General features: G+C 43.4%; 1 protein-coding gene across 3 annotated transcripts in view; it reads left to right on the top strand.

The window, feature by feature from the left end:
- MAPK12 (mitogen-activated protein kinase 12) overlaps nucleotides 1-12333 on the top strand; it is a 57192-nt gene extending 44859 nt beyond the window's left edge. For 2 of the 3 annotated variants that reach the window (XM_014601039.3, XM_006266208.4), the window contains 6 exons: nucleotides 84-198; nucleotides 2134-2205; nucleotides 3030-3109; nucleotides 3678-3756; nucleotides 5392-5565; nucleotides 9929-12333. In XM_014601039.3, coding sequence (XP_014456525.3) covers nucleotides 84-198; nucleotides 2134-2205; nucleotides 3030-3109; nucleotides 3678-3756; nucleotides 5392-5565; nucleotides 9929-9999 — 591 coding nt within the window. In that variant the 3' untranslated portion in view covers nucleotides 10000-12333. The remainder of the gene's footprint in view (nucleotides 1-83; nucleotides 199-2133; nucleotides 2206-3029; nucleotides 3110-3677; nucleotides 3757-5391; nucleotides 5566-9928) is intronic. The other variant, XM_059725911.1, reaches the window with a different exon arrangement.
- The last annotated feature ends 8831 nt before the right edge of the window (nucleotides 12334-21164 follow it).

Raw genomic sequence — 21164 nt, 5'->3', positions numbered from 1 at the left:
CAGAAAAGAACACTTGAGAGTTCCATATGAAATGGATAAGTAATTTGTTTGCGTAGTACTTTTATTTTGTGCTTCCCTTGCAGATTTTGGATTTTGGACTGGCAAGGCATACTGACAGTGAAATGACAGGCTATGTAGTTACCAGGTGGTACAGAGCCCCAGAAGTCATACTTAATTGGATGCATTATACTCAGACAGGTAGTGTATGTGTGCATGTACTAGAATCAACATCTCTTAGAAGACCTTAGCACCAGGCACCCATTGAATAAAGAATACTTTTTTTGTATTTAGCAATGTCTTTTGTTCCTTAAGTGACAAATTAGTATTAAAAATATGTGAAAATGCAACCAATAATGCAATTAAAATAGATTCCTTATTTTACAATTTCAGATGATTCTACTTTACTTCTCAAAAAAATTAAGCTGCACTGTAGGCAGGAAAAAAGGCAATCCAAAGTTGTGTGCATGCAGTAGCCAGTTCTCCCATTGTACAGTCCACACCTTTGGGCCATGGGAGCACAATAAACTTACTATGTCTGACATCACTACCATCAAGTATTCTGAATTGTTTTGCCCAGGCTGCCTCTTAAACTGCCTTTTAACCTGGAAACAGTGTAACTGTATCTGTGACTCACTCAACAGCAGGGATCCTGGTTTTCTGTGATAAAAAAAAAATCACAAATTCTGTGATAAAAAATTGCAAATTCTCTAATAAAAATCCCAAAATCCGAGGTGGAAGTTAAATGCACCCCACAGCCCTGCTGGTGTCCCTCACTCCCCCCACAGCCCTCCAGCCCTGCTTGTGCCCCTTGCCCCCCAGTCCTGCAGGAGGGGGCCCCCAGCTGCCAGGGCTATTGGGCCAGGGGACCAAGTGCGCAGCCCCCTGCCGCCAACAGAAGGCAGTGGCTGCTACAGCAGGAGCACGAGCCGGCTCCCCCCACCCCTGCTGCTGCCTGCTGCAGGCTTGGGCGGGGCCAGTTCCCAGTGGCAGCAAGCACTCCTGGAGAACAGGAGGGACCCGTGCCCCCCAGATCTGTGTGGAGGGTGGGGGCAGGATGGGTGTGAGCTGCCCCCGTGCACAGTGTGGCCAGGGCAGCATGAAGCTTGCAGCAGCAGGCAGCTTTCATGCATGGCCCCATTGTGGCCTGCTGTGCAAGTCGCACATGCTGCACTCTGGAGAGTCTGGGGGAGGGCAGCAGGTCAGGGAGCACAGCATTTGCAACCCAGGGTTTGCAGCTGGCTGGGCAGTCCAACCGGGAGGGTGTTTGCAGCCTGCTTGCTCCCGGGCAAACAGCTCTCGTAGGCTGGAACTCAGCCAGGCTGCAGAGCTCTTTGCAAAAAGGGGAAATCCGTGGGTTTCTCTTCTAAAAGGAGAAATCCATGTTTTCTCTGATAAAAATGGGAAATCTGTGTTTTTCTCTGTTTTTCTGTGGGAAATGTAAAACAGGATCCCTGCTTAACGGTACTAATAAACCCACTCAAAGTGCCACATAGACCTGGCTGAACTGCTTCAGAGTTAGGGGCAACCCTCCCAAAACAACTCAGCTTTTCCTTGTTAGGCATGATAAATTTACTGTGCAGATATGGCCTCAGAAATCTTTCTGTCATTATCCTAACTGGAAGGGGAAACTACACCATTAAGCAAGGACAGATAACTAAAGTAATGTGGAGACAGCTGTAGAATATTTCTGAAAGCATAAAAGAATTGTCTCATACTTGCATCTGTTTGTAATCAAGGAATTAACCCTCTCTCTCTAAAGACAGATGTTCTTTCATGCAGTAATTGTGAATAGCAGTGTATATTCCCCCTTACTTTTAATAAATAAATACTTTTGGCATGAAGAATTCACCACAAGAATATATTTTTTAAACAATGTAATAAAATGAAACTGAATTTTAGTTGTGTAGGGGGGATTTAAATATATCATTTAGCAATTTTGTGTTGTTGATTAATATAAAAATAATTTTATATTTTATATGCATTGTATTATATATATTATATGCATTTTATTACATATATAATACAATGCATATAAAATATATATAAAAGAAAAATGTGTGCGTTTGTGTGTATGTGTGTGTATGTATATGTATTTATGTGTGTGTGTATAATTTTTTTTTTTTTTTATTTCAGTTGACATCTGGTCAGTGGGCTGCATAATGGCCGAGATGATAACAGGGAGGCCACTGTTCAAAGGAAATGATCGTATCCTTTTGTGTTAAGTTCCCACTAGTAAAATTTGAAGGTCATGTTAGGTGTCTGTGTGTCTCAGTGAGTTAGTTTTAAAAAAAAGACATAGATTTAAAGCATTAGTCAGTTCATTAATAGTCTAAATTTTCTCTCTCTTAAAGGGTCTTGGGGTCTTGGGCAAATTACTTGATATTTTAGCCTTTGTCATTTGGGCTACTTCAATAGAGAGATTTGGTTTGGTGGCAAAGTTAATGTCTTCTTACAAGTTCAGAGCCAAGAATTTGGCTCTTGTGCTGGACAAATTGCAGAGGGCTACCACTAGGCAGCCCAGGTGTATGTGGTTGCCTGGTCATTTAGCTTAACAAGCCAGACATGTCTGGAAGTGATGGCACCTCACTCCTTTGAATGCCATTGATTACAGAAATGAATGTACTCCGTTTGCTCAATGGGGTTTTAAGTTGGAGCAGGCCTTTGATTTTTGTTGATAAGCTGGCATGTGTACACAGAGACCAACGTACAGGTGTGCGCATCAGTTTCTGTGTCCACACTTTTCAAGGTCTTTTCAAGGTTTCTTTTTGTTCAGAAATGTTATGATCTGTTGAGAAGCCTTCCATTTATTTAAACTATAACTGCATCACTCCATTATTGAGAAATTACAGGCAGAGACTTAATATGGCCCATAAAATAAGATAATACAAGAGAACATAGAATATCTCAGCAAATTGTAAATTCCTTGTTTCATCTTTATATTGTGGGTTCCACCCTGATTTCCAAATGCAAGGAAATTGCATAATTTTTATTGGGCTTTTGTTTCTTGATTCCTTACTGTTCATATTCAGATCTGGATCAACTTACAGAAATAATGAAGATAACAGGCACACCAACTCAAGACTTTGTTCAGAAGCTACAAAGTCAAGATGTAAGTATTGTACTCTGTCAGATTGCTGTAGTTGCAGATACAGAAATAATTAAAGGAAGACTGTTCCCTGAATCACATTGTAAAAGTATTAAAGATGTTTTTAAATGTTATTGCCTTGGTTTATTTAGTTAAATTCCATTATTAAACATTGAAATTATGTAAATTATACAGTAGGATAATAATCAACACTTTCACCTATGTCTACTAATCTTAATTTCCTGTGCTGAAGCAGCCTGTCCTAGAATTTCTGCTGATGTCAGTGGGAGCGGGAAGTATTTAACATCTCTGAAAATCCCCTGGTACTGCCTAAAGGTTGACACTTGAAAATACATAGCCCAAACTTTTTAATATTTCTTACGTGTAGCATATAAGCAGCTCTAATTGAATTTATTACTACTTTTTATGAAGAATACACTGAGTGCATTAATTATATGCTTAGAATAATGTATTTAGAAAACTGATAGTCTTTCTGTATCTTTAAAACTTTTGCCTTCACTTTTCAGACTTTTCTTCCTTTTTATACCTATGAGGTAAGAAATGTTCTAACTGAAATTCATTTTCTTTTAAGGCAAAAAACTATATCAAAAGCCTCCCAAAAGTGCAGAAAAAAGACTTTGCATCCATCCTGAAGTACACAAATCCTTTGGGTAAGAATGCTTGTGAATGTGTACAGCTACTGTTGTTGTATTAGAAAAGAAAGGATATCAACTGTTAGAAGTAAGACTATATGATGCTACTTATTTTATTCCAACCCTTTCCTCTCTGTTGCTTATAACTTTCACCTTAAGACTGAGCTAACAAGGCTGGTCTTTGCCTTTTTTAGGAAAATTGAGCAAAAGTAGTTTGTGCTAGAGACCCAAATCCATGCCAGGTGTGCATGTTTTGCTGAATCAAACCCTTTGTGATGATCAGGAAACTAAAAAAATAAAAAAACTTAATTTTCTGTTATACTAAAATATCATTCTTAAAGCCTTTTCTGATCACCTCCACAACAGAAAGGGCTAATCAACAGAAATGTGAAGACTGAACCTTGTTGTGGAAATAGTTCTCACTGAGAAATGTACAAGTATTCCAAACAAAGCTATTTTTGAGTTGACAGTTATATGCTGTTCAAAATAATGTACTATTTCAGTAAACTGGTACAGCACTTGATCCAAAACCAATTGAAGGAAATGTTTTTAAAAAATCATTGATTTTGCTTTTGCTTTTGGATCAGATCCAGGATACGCATCTCAGACAATCAGTGCTGCAGTTCCACATGGGTGATTTCACTCATGTTTTGAAAGGTGTAAAAAACTGAGATCTGGTAAAACACACAGATTACTGTGAGATCTTACCCATAATTAAGACTTTTTTTTTTTAATGGAATACCATATTTACTTGAATCTAAGATGACCCTGAATTTATGACAGTCCCCTAGTAATTAGATTCTATACGTAGAAAAAGTTTTAACTTGTTATAATTTTCTATATAAAGATTCTAATTATTGGAGGGACATCTTTAATTCATCCCTCCCACCATTACAGAGGGGCAGGCTGTAGGGAGGCAGGTGGTGTGGGGAGGCACCTTGCCTCCTGCTTGTGCCTGCCCCTGCTACCTCTACCACCTGCCTGGCCTCTCCCCAGCCTCTGCTTTGGCCCCTCTCCCTAGCCTCTGCTTTGCACTGGCAGCCTCCATCCTGTTCTAGTGTGGGGCATGGAACATGGCCCCAGACCAGCCCCCATAGCAGCCCTGCAGGCTCTGCACCACTGCTATAGGGCCGAGCTGGGGCTGTGCTCGGTGCCCGGGCTGCAGTGTGCATAGAGTTTGCTGATTCAGAGCCCAAGGGTAAAGGGCGGAAAGGAGAGGTTGAATGGGTGAGGGGAGATGGCAGGGCACAGAAGTGGCAGGGGAGGGGACAGACAAACAGCAGCTGCAGCTATGGCCTCAACCCTGGTTAGGGGGAGGGGCTGGGGCCTGAGAAACAGCAGCTGCCTGCCCGTGCACTGCCTTCATACTCGATTCCAAGACAAGGGACTTTTTCTCTTATGTTGTGGGGGCTTGTCTTAGAATCAAGTAAATACAGTATTACAGTGATCTAATAACTTGGTAGCTGCAAAATACTACTTTACCTTTATTTTGTCCTTAAAATAACAAATCTCCTAATTGAAGCCCAAATAGCTTGTCTTTGTAATCATTTAATTTAAAAAAAACAAAAACCCAAAAGCACCACAACAGCTTTGTTAATCCAAGATAGATTCAGCAGCATTATTTGAAGGTAGTGTTTGGCTTGTGTTGAACAGCTGTAAACCTTTTGGAGAAGATGCTGGTATTAGATGCAGAGAAGAGGATAACAGCAGCAGAAGCTTTAATACACCCTTATTTTGAACCAATTCATGATCTTGAAGAGGAAAATGAGGCAGAGAAATACGATGACACATTTGACAATATGGACCTGCCACTGGATGAGTGGAAGCGTAAGTTCATTGCAGCGATGGTAAAAGGAATTAACAAAAAGGGAAATAAAAACACAGTTAATCCTCCATAGGTGTGGAGTTTGCTTTGATCAAAGCAAATAGAATAGAAGGTAGGCATCATTTGGATCTAGAAACATTAAAATTGAGCTAGTACCCTCTCTTCCTGTCACCCTCTAACCAGCTCTTCCTTTTTGCCATCTACAAAGTCACTGTTTTTCTCCCTGAAGGGGAATCCTCTATTGCAGAGGTTCTCAAACTGTGGCCCGCTGACCACCACTGATCCACGAGCTCCATTCAGGTGGTCCACAGAAAGGTTACAGAACAATCAGGAATATCTGTACTTGTAAGGTAAGACTGCTGATATTAAAATATGAGTTGTGTGCTTTGATTTGTAGAACAAAAAAAAGTTTGTGGTCCACGGAGACCCTCAGCAATTTTCAAGTGGTCCGCAAAAAAAGAGAGTTTGAGAACCACTGCTCTACTGGTTTCACCTCTCCTGGGGTCCTCCCCTCTAGTCTCTGCTTTTCTCTCTTCCTTTTCTTTTTCTGCTATCATCTCCATTCCACACCAAATTCCCCCTTCATAGGTTTTCACGTATAATCTTCAACCCTTTTTGGTCCCAGCAAGGCTAGCTTAGGTTCTAATCTTGCTTTTCTGACCCACAGAGACATAAGCTTTAGGTGACATGAATGGAAATAAAAAATTGCTTTTTGGAAGCAGTGCTGCCTACTTTATGTGACTGGAAAAGGATCCTTCTTGAGAGTATAAGCAGAGGCATAACAACGTAGCTGTGTTGGTGCAGCTAGGGGTAGCAGCAACTTCTGGTTGCTACTACACCATTGGTACAATTGCATAGCTGTTTTTTCTGCTCCTCCCCCTCCAAGCTGGCACCCATGGCAGCTGCCATAGTTGCTCCATCCTAGTATCTCCACTAAATATAGGTAGCACGTGGGTCAGTATGTATGCGCATTATAAATCCTTCTCTGTGTTGTGGCTGGAAACTCCAGAGTAGCCTCTGGTGATGACTTTCTTTTCTTTGTTGATTGTATTGTTTTGCTTTATTTTATTTTTTTTGTTTGGTTTTGGGGGGGGACGTTTTTAATGGAACATTCTGGATTTTTATCAAGCCTTCTCACTTGCTGGTGGTGTCTGAAACACGAAAAAATAATTAGATGTAAGAGGCAATCTGTGAAACACTGTTGTGATTAGAGGTGTACTGATAAATCAGTACAATATGGGATCCGCATCGATATAAAGAAAATTAACTGTATCAGAAATTGGCCTGACGTGGCCGATAATTTGGCCAATAAATGGCCCATGCATGCGTGCAGCCACAGCACAGCACGTAGGCAGTGAGAAGCACAGCTGACAGCTGTGTGCAGCTGGTAAATCTGTTGTGGTAGAAAGAAGGGGCGTGGTGGGAGGGAGGGGCAGATTAAGGCTCCTGCAGTGAGGGAGGGAGTGGGGCTGGAGCAGGGGCTGCCCAGCTGGGGCGGGGTGGAGCAGGCACGGGACAGAGCTGCGGCTCATCCAAGGGGCATGGGGCAGGGCGGCTCCCGCCACTGCACACACCCCAGGAGGGCAGGGGTGGAAGATGTGCCCCTGCATCTGCACAGGGCAGAGGGACTGCTGCTGTGGGCCAGGGCTGGGGTGGTGCCAGGCTGTTCCTGGCATGTGGGGTGGGGGGACAGGGTTGGGCTGGGGCTGTGCTCAGGGCGGGTGGCAGCAGCACTGGGAGGGGGGGGGTTATGGGGGGCCTATGGCAAATTTTGGGGTGGCTGCAGCCCCCTCATAGCCCCTTCCCAGTGCCGCTGCTGCCTGCCCCGAGCGGAGCCTGGCCCAGCTCCCTTACCACCACCCCCCTGCCGCCACACAGAGACCTGCGCAGCCCCAGCCTGCAGCTGCAGTCCATATCCCATGCAGATCCAGGGACACACACACCCCTATGCCCTCCCAGGGTGCATGCAGCAAGGGGAGTCCCCCCAGACCCCTAGATGATCCATGGCTCCGTTCTGCTGCCACCCCGTCCTGGCTAAAAAGCGCCTGCCCCAAGCCCTGACGCAGCCCCAGCCCTACTCCCTCCCTCTCCACGGGGACTTTGATCTACCCTGCCACACACACACCCCTTCCCTCGCCCTTCCCTTCCAGCACAATGGACTTATCAGATGCACGTAGCTGTATTGAAAATCAGATCAATATCGGCCGTTTTATTCCTTAAAAATCGGCTATCGGTTTCAGCCCCAAAATCTCTGTTGTTGCACCCCTAGTTGTGGTCATTGTGTAGACTAGATTTAAATGGAAATTTCCTTTTTCACTGGAGAAGAAAAGTGGAGTGGGAGCCAATTTATTGTTGGTCTGGGTCTTCTCTTTATCCATTTTCAAGGCTCATACACTGTCAGGGATAATCCTTGATGGTTACAAATCTACCCAGGGCCGACTGGTGCCATGTTACTCAGGGGGGGCACGTGCCCCGTCAGTGACAGGGGGAGTCGTCGTGTTCCCCCCCCCACAACACAGCCAGTCTCACTGACCGGGAGGGAGTCACCCCATGGTTGATCTCACTCACCGGCTTCCGGAAGTGGCTGTGCCGCTCCCACTCCCCAGCCAGTTGGGGAGTGGGAGCACCACAGCCACTTCCGGAAGCCGGTCCCCCCACCTGTCACTCCCGCAATCCCACGCGGATGTCACCTAAGTGGGGAGTGCAGCCTGTCTCGGGGTGCACCACTGCTCTCAGGGAGTGCACGTGCACCCCTTACACGTTGCCACTGAATCTACCTGTTCTAAAACAAATGTGAGCAGGGTTGTCAATACCCTCCTGTCCTGATGGGCCTTCTCAAGGCTAGAAACAAATTTGAGTTACAGATCTGTGCAAGTTACGTGAGGTGTTTTTAGCTTGCTGTTTGGCTATGGCAGCTTTATGCAGGTCATGGTTATTTAGCCTTGGCAAGTGTTGAAAATAGAAGAAAGAAAAACACAGCATACTTTGCTCTCTTGATCTTCCACAAGAACAGTGCATAGACTGTATAGACAAGACCCTTTTCTGAATTCTTAGGTAGCACACTATTGCTTAAGGCTGATGGAATAGAAGAATGCCATCCCTAATCCTAATGAATTATGGTTTGCCCTTGGATGTAGCAGCCATGCCTTCATAAAGCAGCAAGAGGCTGATTAATGAATGCTTTTGTTTATAGGCCTGTGTGCCAAAGGAAAAATTAGGATGATTATCATACTTTTCATGTTTAACTTTAGGAAAGTTACTGGTTTTTCCTTTCTCACTTGTCTCTCTCTTCTGCTCCTGGATTTGTTAGTTTTCTTCTCTCTTCTCCCACACTTCATGCATCCTTTGGTTATGCTCAAACTAGACAAAGACTTCCCAAGTTTCCTAAAATGACCAGTCCCACCTTTGGAATGCCTAAAACAAAAATCTCCTAAAAATGTTGAAATTTAATTCAGCCTCCGACTTAAAAACAATTTTAAAAGGAAGTGCCTCATCCCATCATGTACACCAGCCTATTTTAGAGGGGCATGCTTTTGTTTTGTTTTTTCATACTTTGTAGTATTGGTCAAAAGAGGAAATCCTGAGATGCTATAATAACTGCTGTTACAGTCATTCTAAGCTAGGTGGAACAAAAAAGCTGTTTGTAACTAAATTTCCTGGCTGTGGTGAAATGATAAAGGCAAATCCCAAGTAAAGGAAAGAACTAATGTCCATCCACAACAGCTTTGAACATTTGTTAGGTTAACTACTTGTAACAAAACATATATATCAATACCTCTCCTGCCTACTGTGCTCCAGTTTCAGAAATCTGAGGCCATCTTCCCCCAATTGTCTAGTCCTTAGAAAAATGATGATTTAACACCCTTTTTGCCCAATAGCCTACTCCTTTTTGTCTGCCTATCTATGACTAAACTCTCTGCACCTTACCTTTCCATGGCCTGTCCTCCTAGTACCTTACTCTTTAAGACCAACAACCGACCACAGCCCTAAGATGGTCACATTGCCTGTCAGTACGAGACAACACTTTCAACTGAGATTAGAGTCTAAATTTTGGTTCTCCAGTTTAATTAATTAGTTCCCAGAGGTAAGGTACCCATACTTAGGGTCCTAAAAAACAACCTGATATTCAGTTTCACTCTGTACAGCAGGTCTTCCTAAAAATAATGCTACTGTTCTGCAACATCGACCTGGAACATTATTAGCATTTACATAGTTTTGAACTTCTGCTTTCCTTCCTGTCTGAGGAGGTCTGTCATCCTCATATGGACATACTCCCAGCCATTTGGGGGTTTGTCCCACATAAGCATCTGTGCAGCCCATTCTAGGGACATCCTAGCAATTCTCTCTTTTAATACTGTTTTTCAGGAATTACATATAGAGAGATACTAAATTTCAAGCCACCCCAGCTATCAGAATCAAAGGAAACAGCCGTGTAAACGTGTGTGTCGACCTCTTCAAAATTCAAAAGCAGCAGGAAGGTTGTAAATGTTTGTGATAACTCAGTTGTATAAACCTTTTATAAATAAACTGGATGTAATCTGTTTTTTCTGTATTGTAAAGAACATTGGTGTCTTTTACTGTGTCTAGGAACCTTGTGCCTTTAGGAGTAGCATTCAAAACTATCTGGGAACTTGCTTCTATTTAAATGTTACTCATAATTCATGAAGTACTTTCACATTTGGTTTTGAAAGTTGAGTTTACAAAGCATCATAGTTAAGAGTACTGCTTACCTTGAACAAGCTGAGACTAAAGACCTGTCTTCATGTGCCATGTACAGGGTCATACAGAGATACTTACATGACTTTGCTTGGGTACTGTAACTCTGCCTGGGCTAAGTCACCTTGATGAGAAGCAGGTCTGCGGAGCACCTCACTACTGTGGCTAAACTGCCTATGCTGCCAAGCAAACTTTTTCAGAATTGTCTTAAGTATCTCTGTGCATTGCAATATTGTGCACTATAGCTGGAACGTAAATGGACAAGTGCTTCTCTTTTCCTAAACAAATGAAGGGGAGGCTGAGCAATCCTGAAAGCAAGAGACATGTAGTCAGGGACATCTTAGCACCAACAGATCCAGGAGAGTCCCTGTATAGTTGGTCCTAATTTTCAATAGAGTCCCTCAGGATCCATAGACTTCAGACAGGTAAAACCTGCTACTCTCCAGAGTAGTGGAAATAACTCATGTAGTGGGATAGGACACCCCCAACTAGATAGTGTCTTCTGAACAGCGTTGCTGTTTTACAGGGACCAGATAAGTCAGTTTTAAACAGTATCATATGGTCTTCCTCTAGTGAATAGCAACCTATCTCTGTATAGTAGAATAGGTGGCCTAAGTTTTTTTTCCAAGGGGAAAACTGAGGATTTATAACTTTTGTAAGCCCTGTGACTCACAGGTTGTTAATGCAGTTATACCCATGTACAGTGTGCTGGGGGTACAGGTATGCTGATGTTAAAAATAGAACTTCGTGCTTCACATTCGGAAGAAAGAGATGAAAATAAAAATGACACAATACAATCATTCTGGTGCCTTGCAGTAAGCTGTTTTGTTCCCATTTTATATCGACCCTGTTAGGTATATGGTAATGATTTTTTGTAAGAAGTCATCTCATTGTCTTGTGAAAAATCCATGACAGAGGTACAGTACCACCAGGGTATAGCTTCCTTATGAATAACTGGTCAGAAATTTTGTTAGTCCCCTTTAGCAGCTGGGTTCATTTCTTGTCTTTTCATTACTGCTAAGTTTCTAATAGTTTCCCAAATGTGGGGAATTGAAATTGATGAACCTCTGTGGGGTTTTTTTATTGTGGGTTTTTCTCCTCCTTTTAGCTCATCTTTTAACAAACAGAATATTTGGCTATGGCAATTTGCTGTTTTGCATCAGTGCTAAGTGAAATATCTGTGAAGGGACACATCTCATCCTTGTAGAGAGTAATTGAAAATGGACCAAGAGATAGCTCAGTTCACTTACTTTTCACTTAATAAGTATTTTAAATGGGAAAGCTTAATCAACTTTTGATGAGGGTTGTCATAGTTGTATAATATCAACATCTCTAAATATCAGCTCCTTTGAGAAATATTTGTGATGCATTTGACAAGACTTTAAAGAAACATCTTGGGGTGGAGAAAAGAGGCAGTGAGGATGAGGCAATTTTGTTCAAATTTGTTGCATTTTTAAGAAATTTCTAAAATTTCATCAAAACTTTTAAAATTAGAAAAGTCCAAATAGCAGCGTAATGGATTAAACTAGGGATGACCACTTGAAAATGTAGTCTGGATTTTTTTATCCTATTTCACTTAATTAAAATTTGAAATTTGACAGTTTTTTATCGGCTCTAATACTCATTAGTTATGGACTCATTCCCTATCCTGCAGTGACTGGAAAATGGATTTTTAGCCCTCCAAATATTATGGCTTCATACATTTGGAGGGAAAGATGAACTACTAAAATAAGAGAGAGCTAACTTTTCAAATGGTATTTCCCCAGAAAGATTAAAAATTGAGAACTGTGTGAGGGCAGCAGAAAGGATTGCCATACAGAGAGCTTATTGAAAGAAATGCAAATGTGGAGGAAAGGATACATTTTGTGGGAGAAAACTGCTGGTTTATAAGGGGAGACAAAATTTCCTAGGTGTTTATTTGCTACTTCTAATGGTGCTAAGAAACTCAGGAATAAGAACCCAATTTTTGTTTGCCTTAAAGAGAAATGTAAATATGATCTGCATGAAATGTATTGTGAAAAATGTATTGTGAAAAATAAAGTTTTTTAAAATAGGTTATTGTCTTGTTTCCCCATTTATGTTCCTACAGGCAATGTATCATTCTCCCATATGGGCAGTTAGCAAACCATGTATGATACAGTTAGCTCCATGCAGAAAGGGAACTTGCCTAGCAAATCTCTAGTCATGTAGATGGGGCCTTGTCTTCCTAAGCTTATATGCATCCTAAGTATTTCTTAGCAGTAAATATTAAATAAATGTTTAGGATCTATAGCATTAAAAGCTGTTGCTTAGAATAAAGAAGCATATGGTCTGCATTTCTGAGCTTTCTACTTTCTGACCTGCTGTTAAAATTCAAATGTCAAGTACCTTTTCCTGTGTGCTCTAGCCAGGAGCTTCTGCTGGAGGTTGTTTATCATTTTTTTATAACTTGGAAAGAAACATTCCCTTGGCCGTCATGCTTTCTATCCTATATGAATGCATGTATGAACCACTGCCTCATTGATAGGCAATTTCCTTGTGCACAAAAGACCATCTGCAGTCTTCTGCAATATTTAAACTACTATCTAAAGCTTACACTGCCATGTACCAAATGCTTGTGACTCGAGTATGGAAACCGTACACACTTTTATACATGCTGGAAGCAGACTCCCTCAGGTAGAAGGTAACTGGAAAAAGAAAATAGTTTAAAAATTAATTATGATGTAGTTCTTGTACACGGTTCTTATATCTCTGCAGCATGAGAAGTTCTAGTACTAATTTTGCTGTATATCCTTCTGCACTACAGTTTTCTCAGTGCCCCAGGGTCAGTTATATCAACCTCTTGTGTGTTAAATGGGGATGTGATGAATTTCCTGACTGCATGTGATTATTGCTTTCATCCAGGCAGCCATAAACTTTCAGTAGCATTGGTTTTTTTCTCCTTTGAAAGCACTGTTGTCCTCAAAAGGGAGTATTAAGTAAAATACCACAAAAATAATTGCCTGTGGTGCAGTAAGTTAAATCATAGAAAATTGGGGTTGGAAAGGACTTCAGGAGATCATTTAGTCCAACCCCCTGCTCAAAGCAGAACCGTCCACAACTAGGATGTTGTGGATATCTGCTAAGGCTTTGTCTAGCCAGGTCTTAAACACACCCAAGGATGGAGAGTCCACAACCTCTCTGGGTAACCCGTTCTAGTATTTTACTACCCTCCTAGTGAGAAAATTCTTCCTAATATCTAACCTAAACTGCCCTTGCTGCAACTTGAGACCATTGCTCCTTGGCCTGTCATCTGTCAAGTCTGAGAATAGTCTAGAGCCATCCTCTTTGGAACCACCCTTCAGGTAGTTGAAGGTTGCTATTAAATCTCACCTGTCTTCTCTTCTCTAGAAAAAATATACCCAGTTCCCTCAGCTTCTCCTCATAAGTTATGTGCCCCAGGCCTCTTACCATTTTCATTGCCCTCCACTGGACTCTCCAATTTGTCAGCATCCTTTCTGTAGTGGGAGGCCCAAAACTGGACACAGTACTCCCGATGAGGCCTCACCAGTGCCAAGCAGAGGGAAGGAATCACTTCCCTTGATCTGTTGGCAACACTCCAATGAATGTAGCCCAACATGCCATTAGCCTTCTTTGCAACAAGGGCACACTGTTGGCTCATATTCAGCTTATTGTCCATTGTCACCTCCTTTTCTGCAGAGCTGCTGCCCAGCCAGACAGTCCCCAGCCTGTATTGGTACATGGACTTGTTCCGTCCTAAGTGCAGGACTTTGCACTTGTCCTTGTTAAACCTCATGAGATTTCTTTTGGCCCAATCCTCCAATTTGTCTAGGTCTCTCTGAATTCTACCCGTATCCTCCAGCATATCTACTACGCCCCCCAGCTTGCTGTCATCTGCAAACTTACAGAGGGTGCCCTCTATGCCATCTTCTAGGTTGTTGATAAAGATATTGAACAAAACCAGCCCCAACACCTAGGGCACTCCACTTGTTACCAGCTGCCAACTAGACATTGAGCCATTGATTACTACCCTCTGAGCCTGATGCTCCAGGCAATTTTCTATCCACCCTACAGTCCATTCATTCAGCCCATACTTCCTTAGCTTGCCTGAAAGAATCTTGTGGGAGACTGTATCAAAAGCCTTGCTAAAATTAAGGTTTATCATATCCTTTAGTCTCCCCGCATTCACAATAAAACATTACTGTTAAGATGCTGCTTTATAAACTTCATTTTTCAATGGAAAATACTGTAAAATATCTTTGTTCAGAGCAGGGACTCTCTCTCAGATTTGGACAGTGCCTACCACAATGGGGACCTAATCCTATGGGGCCTTTTTGCACTAATGCATTAGTGCCCAACCTTTCTGAGCTGCAGGCCAGATGTGTGGTGTGGGGTCACTCCACAAGACAGATATAATGCACGGGATCTGTCTGTGGGCCTGATCCAGCATGGAGTCATCTGATGGGTGCTACATGTGGCCCCGGTCCCAGATTCCAGATTGGGCCTGCTGCCCTGGCCCTGCTCCAGCTTTGGCCCTGCATGTGCCAGATCAGGCTTACCACCCTGCCCTGGGCATACTGAATCAGGCCTGATGCCTCAGCCATGCACACACCAAATCAGGCCCGTTGCCTGAGGTACAGACCGAATCCAGTGTGTGAAGTTATGTTGTCTGGCTTATGGGGCTTGGAAATTGGATGGTGGAGGAGTGGCAGCATTAAGTGCTACTGCTCCCAGCTGCCATATTTCCAAGCCTGTGAGGAGCCCTGCAGGCCAGATGACATGGCTCCACAGATTGGATCTGACCCACAGGCCAGAGGTTGAGCACTAATGGACTGGTACGCTGTATGTCAGTCAAACACTACTGCCTAATCAAAACTGAAGTTAAAGGGAAGGGAAAACTTCCCATTCTCATAATATACAGTAAGACCTGTGGTACTTGATAGCTTCACAATTTTGACCACCAGAGGGTTGCAACAAGCTAAGTTCCCTTACATTTTTAAAACATCAATTTCTGTGCAATTAGTTTTAGTATCTTTGTGCTCTGCCACTTGGAGTGTATCCAGCCATTTGCAGTTTTCAAGGAACTCTATTTTTTTAAGACAATGGCATATTATTAGGGAAATATTAAACTTTCCCTGAGGAATGTGAACAGAAATGTTGTAAAGAAAACCAAGGGGTTTGTTTTGAGAGAGGTTTTTTTTTAGGATCTAGAATCTATTACGCCAGTTATACAAGCACTGAAACCGTCATGTAAGTAGAAAGCTGAACAATGTAGAAGCATATAAAACTAATCATACTGCATTTGAAATCTCACTGGTGATTCCAGACATGCACACTTCTAATACAGCAAATTCCCATGTCATTGAAAAGCATTTGATTAAAACAGACATAAGAAAAGTGATACCTTTGCCATGGTGAAGTCAGAAGGAGTTTTGCCACTTATTTTATTAATCCAGGATTACATTTTAGGTACATAAGCTTACAGGACAGGAGTTGGCAGTATGGACCATGAGCTACAGATCTGTCCTGCAGATGTGAGGCTTTGGCAGCATTTGGCAGGGGCACCTTCTGCAGGTGCTCTCCACATACTGCTATGAAGAGAAGTGCCAGCTGCAGGTACTTTCCCTGTGCAAACAGAGAGACAAGCAGCAGCAGAGTCCTGGCACCTGCCTGCCCACCTCCAACCTGGGTCTTTCTAGCCTGTAGCTGGAAGAAATTTCCTACTCCTCTTCTAGAATATGGGGGGGAGCTTGTGGGAGGGGGGAGCTTGGGGGAGAGGGGAGCAGGATTCAGAACAAATACTGCATTTTTTCTCAAATGAATTTTCCCGTTGATGAGAGAGACTAGAGATGGCACACTCTACAGCAGGTTCCATGCCAGAGGATGTAAGACCAGGAAGTAGAGACTGGGATAATGAATCCCACAGCAAGTATATTTTTTTAAAACAAAGCATGTTTCCTGTGGGTTAATGAGCTCAACCTTTATTTCAGTATTCTGGGCACAGAGTTGGGATGCCAGGAAATACATTTAATGGTTCCATCTTGATCCTTTTTATCATATTCCTGTGAGCCCAGTTTGACAGTATTTTTGTGGTTGCTAGACAAGGAATACCAAATGAAAACGTGGGATGTTCTTAAATATTAAGGATCCCTGGCAAATACAGGCTTATGTAATAACTAGTTCATACCAACATTATCGGTCCTTTGGCTTCATGGGCAAAAACTTCATCTATGAGATGTAAGTAATGTGAACCAACCTACAGGGTGTGGTGAAGGGTTTATGCCAGATGCTTTTAAACAGAGAATAGTGCTTTTAAATTAGTTTTGTTGCAAATAAATATAAGGGGTTATACTCAGAATTATTATGAGAAGTGGTATTTTAACTTTTTTCTCTCAATGATGTTTAAGATTTTGCGATGGTATTACTTATGTTCTTAAAATTTTTGTTGTGATCTGGGTTATTTTTTCAGGAAAAGTAGCATTTTGGTGGCACTAGTAACTGCATACCGAATGTATTTTTGACACTAGCTACTGGAAAATTAGGTACAAACATCCTCTGATGCACAGATTAGTGCTTACTTATGGAACTGCCCAAAGTAACTAAGACCCTGAATATGTTGTCCAGGATACCTGCTTTGATGCTTTTCCCCAGAATCTTGTTGTAAGGCTGTTCTCTCTAGAAAAGTGCTAATGGGGTTTCTGTGGCCAATGTGCTCTGGAGCCTTAGAGCTTTCTCATAACAATTTGTCAGGGACTGTGAAGTGGATGGGCAGAGCCAAGCATTGTCTACCAGCGATTCAGGATGAAGTATTCAGGATATACTTCCTATTTTATAAAACAATACAAATGTATGTTACTCCTTTCTCTGCCCTTTCAAACTGTAAGTGCTGGGCTTTTGCAGCTTTGGGCTCAGGATCCCTAGGTGGGACATGGTTGCTTTGCACTGCGCTACTAATACGTCCTAGCCCAAAAGCTGTTGTTGCTTCTTCAAAGTTGGTCATGAACTCAATGCAGAGGATCCTCCTGTGGCAAAGGGGGACTCCTGTGCTACATTCTAGTGGTCTATAGCTCTCAGGGATGTAGGCAATCAGAGTAACCTACAGCAGCCACTATAGTTATTTGCCAAAGGATCAGCCCAAGATCAGAGCAATCCCTTCGATCAGTGGTGCTCAACTTTTTGGCCCTGCAGGCTGGATGAGATCTGGGGCTCTCCTGGATGGGCGCTTGCACTGGGGCTCTCCTCCTACCCTCTGCATGCCAAGATTGGGTCCTGGGGGGCTGGCACTGCCCCCTTGCACCAGGGGCCTGGCATTGGAATTAGACCCTGGGACCCACCCAGCCCTGCACCCTGGGATTGGGCACCAGATCCCACCCTGGGCACCAGGGTTCAGAGTTCCCCATGGGTCCAGAGATTTGGCAGCAGGGACACAGTGCCACTGGAAGTGGCCAGAGATTGAGAATCCCTGCCTTAGATGCATTATGCTCCCTAGCTATAGTTAACTTTTGGGCCTCTGGGGTTGGGTTTTATGTTGTGGACCACAGCTTTTGTTTTTAAATGTAGTGTTGGCTTCCCCCGGCAAAGGAGTATATTCTTTATGTCTGACTGTGGCAGCGTGCAGTAAGCACTATGCATGCAGTTCAGTAAATAACACAGTTGTTTGTGTTTTCTTTGAAATATATAAGCCTGTCATCACTGGCCATTTGTTTCCCCACTGTTCATCTATTTTAAGCTCCTTTGATTTGTTTTACCGATGCCTTCTAGCTTACACATAAGACTCAATATTTCATAATAGTGTTTTATAATATATCTATAGTAGTTTATATTTAGAGCTGCAAGTAGTATAAATACTGTTTGTTATTTCCCTTAACAAGACCTAGCTAGCCTTCGGTTGTTTATAACTTTGCCAAACTTTAACCATTTAGGCAAAAAAAAAAATCTTTTTTTAAAAACTGTTTCTAAGAATGAGGGTTGGTAAGAACACATTGTTTTGACTTTGTTTTAAAAAACGACTGGTGATCTTTTACTGGATAAATTTAGTGCCTCAACGCTTTGGGTCAGGGATTTGAATGTGGAATGGGGAGTGGCTTTGCTTAAGAAGACACCTTTTCTGTCCTTATGAAAACCCACATAAGTTTGGCCAAGCAATAAGCCCCTGAAAAATTGTAGCTTGCACCTTCAGGGTAGAGAGCTCATAGATTTTAGAAGCTAAAAGATACCATCCTTGCTGAACATACTCAGGCCCCTTACAGCTCTCAGTGCTGCCCAGACTGCATAGGCACAATGCCCTAAGGCCAGGTCTGTGCCCTCAGCTCCAATGCCCCCACCCTTCCACCTCCAGCCAGGCTGCCCAGCACGGACGACTGGTGTCGCCTTAGTCAGGGGAGGCACGTGCCCCCCCCACCCCCAGCAACAAGTCAGTGACCGGGGGGGATCCCCCCAATCTTGCCCACCAAGTGTCCCCCGCAGTAAAACTTACCAACTGGCAGCAGCACTCCTGGAAGTGGCCGTGGGGCTTCTGGAAGCAGCCGCAGCCAACATCTGGCACTCGCACTCCCTGGCCGGCGCTCGCAGGGAGGGCACTGGCACTCTCGCCTGCCCCCCTGCCCATCGGCTGAGCAGAGAGCGTAACCTGACGGTGCACCAGTGCTCTCAGGGGGTGCATGTGCACCCCTGTGTGCTCCCTATGTGTCACCACTGCTGCCCAGTGTGCCATGGTGACCGGCTCTGTGGCTTTCCCGGAAGGGGTCGGGGCATGTGCCCAGCAGCCAGTCAGGGGTGGCCTGGCTACTTTGCAAAAAGATCCAGCCCCTTGGAGCTCTGGCAAGCAGCATATGTCTGGCACCAGGCATCCAGCACAATTGCAGGAATCATGTCAAGCACCTGCTGCCACCACCTGCAGTTCACCAGAACTCTGAGGGGCCCTATCCTTCACTCTGCAGAGTGGCCTTTTCTTTCCCCACTACATGACACGGCTGCTCAGCACCTGCTGCTCACTGGAGCTCCAGTAGATTCATAGATTCATAGATGTTAGGGTCGGAAGGGACCACAATAGATCATCGAGCCCGACCCCCTGCATAAGCAGGAAAGAGTGCTGGGTCTAGATGACCCCAGCTAGATACTCATCCAACCTCCTCTTGAAGACCCCCAGGGTAGGGGAAAGCACCACCTCCCTTGGGAGCCCGTTCCAGACCTTGGCCACTCGAACTGTGAAGAAGTTCTTCCTAATGTCCAATCTAAATCTGCTCTCTGCTAGCTTGTGGCCATTGTTTCTTGTAACCCCCGGGGGCGCCTTGGTGAATAAATACCAATTCCCTTCTGTGCCCCCGTGATTCCCTTCTGTGCCCCCGTGATATTCCCTTCTGTGCCCCCGTGATGTAAGTAAGCCTGATCCTTCCTTCTACACAGCGGCCAGGCCACCCATGATTGGCTGCTGGGAGTATAACCCCAGCTCCCTTCCAGGAGAGCCGCAGAGCAGGTCACCATGGCAGGCCAGGCAGCCCAACCAGTGGCTGCAGGGCAGGGCATGCCATGGTGACCCAATCTGAGGCTCTCATGGAAGGGGGTTGGGAAGTGTGCCTGGTATCCAATCAGGTGTGGCCCACCACTCAGCTGCATTCAGCTGTCCTTAGCAGTCTCCAGCGTGCTGGAAGGCATGCAGGACCACCTGCAATGTGCTGGCCTCAACCAGTGCAGGTAGCCTTTGTGCCCCCTCCATAGAAGGAAACGATTGTATTCTGCTCACTCTCAAACTAATCTAGTCTGCTTAGAGAAACCCACACAAGTCAGTCTGAATCCATCCAAGAGCCATTCAGCACTTTCCAGCCTTGGAGTAAAGTGTCTAGAGCAGATTGTCCCTGTAATGGCTATTCTGGCAGAAAACAGGGGAAATACACACCTTACAGACAAACTAGGTGAGATACGTAGAGAGCATAAAGCCCATAAGATCTTATTTAGTTAGGCTGTAAAGTCTACATAGTCTGTAGTCTGTAAGGTGCGTATCTGCCTTGCCTTCTGCATGACTTCAAACTAGCATGGGTAATTGCTCATGGTTGGCTAGTCTGGGCCAGTGTAGGACTGGGCATCAAATTGGGGTGCAAGGAACCTGGCTTTCCTGTATTTTTAATAACTGGCACCCACATGGTGTATAGGAGGAAGCCATCTGATTGAATGTGCATCTGAGAAAACAGAACAAGAAAGAAGATTGAAACTGGAAGATTGTTAGCCTTAGTGCTATCAGATCTTACCTGTATCCAGAGAATCTCTATTTTAAAAGAACTATATACAAAATTCACACCAGGTCTTAGGGATGAAAATTTAAGGTTGAATTAATCCTGCTGATGAAATTCAAACCTTCTCTTTTCTGTAAATCCATGTATTTAAATTTCTTAGACCAGGTATTTTGTGTCACAGAGTGATCAGATGATTGCTGAAAACACATATTCACAACCCCTAAAAAGAAAAAAGAAACAATTGATTTAAAAGCTTTCTTGGGAAACAAAACTTACTAACGTTTATGTGAGATTTCCAGTTGATGTCAATGAGCTTTCAATCAGACCTGTAATAGGTGCTACAATGTATAATTTGTCCTAGTGGTTTTCTAGTGTATACAGCACACATACACACACTGCTCTCAAAGATTAGTATTGAGACAGGAAGGAAACCTAATGCAAACAACTGTGTTAAAAACATAAACAAAGTGTGCAGAAAGGTTTCTTTTAGGAAGTTATCTGTATCTGAAGTAAAACATTAAACACTAGTTACATCAAATGACTGAGGTGAAATAATTATACAGACAAAGTCCCATGGAGCAGCAGGCTGAGAGGAGGGAGGCACCGAAAACATAAACATAAACAAAGTCTCTATCCCATAGTTTGCAGTACAGGCCTCCCGGATGTCTCCACTTACA

This window comes from Alligator mississippiensis, chromosome 4 (assembly GCF_030867095.1).
Source record: "Alligator mississippiensis isolate rAllMis1 chromosome 4, rAllMis1, whole genome shotgun sequence".
Classification (NCBI taxonomy): domain Eukaryota; kingdom Metazoa; phylum Chordata; order Crocodylia; family Alligatoridae; genus Alligator; species Alligator mississippiensis.
The sequence above is the reverse complement of the archived record's forward strand: the minus strand, read 5'-3'. Positions and strand labels throughout refer to the sequence as shown.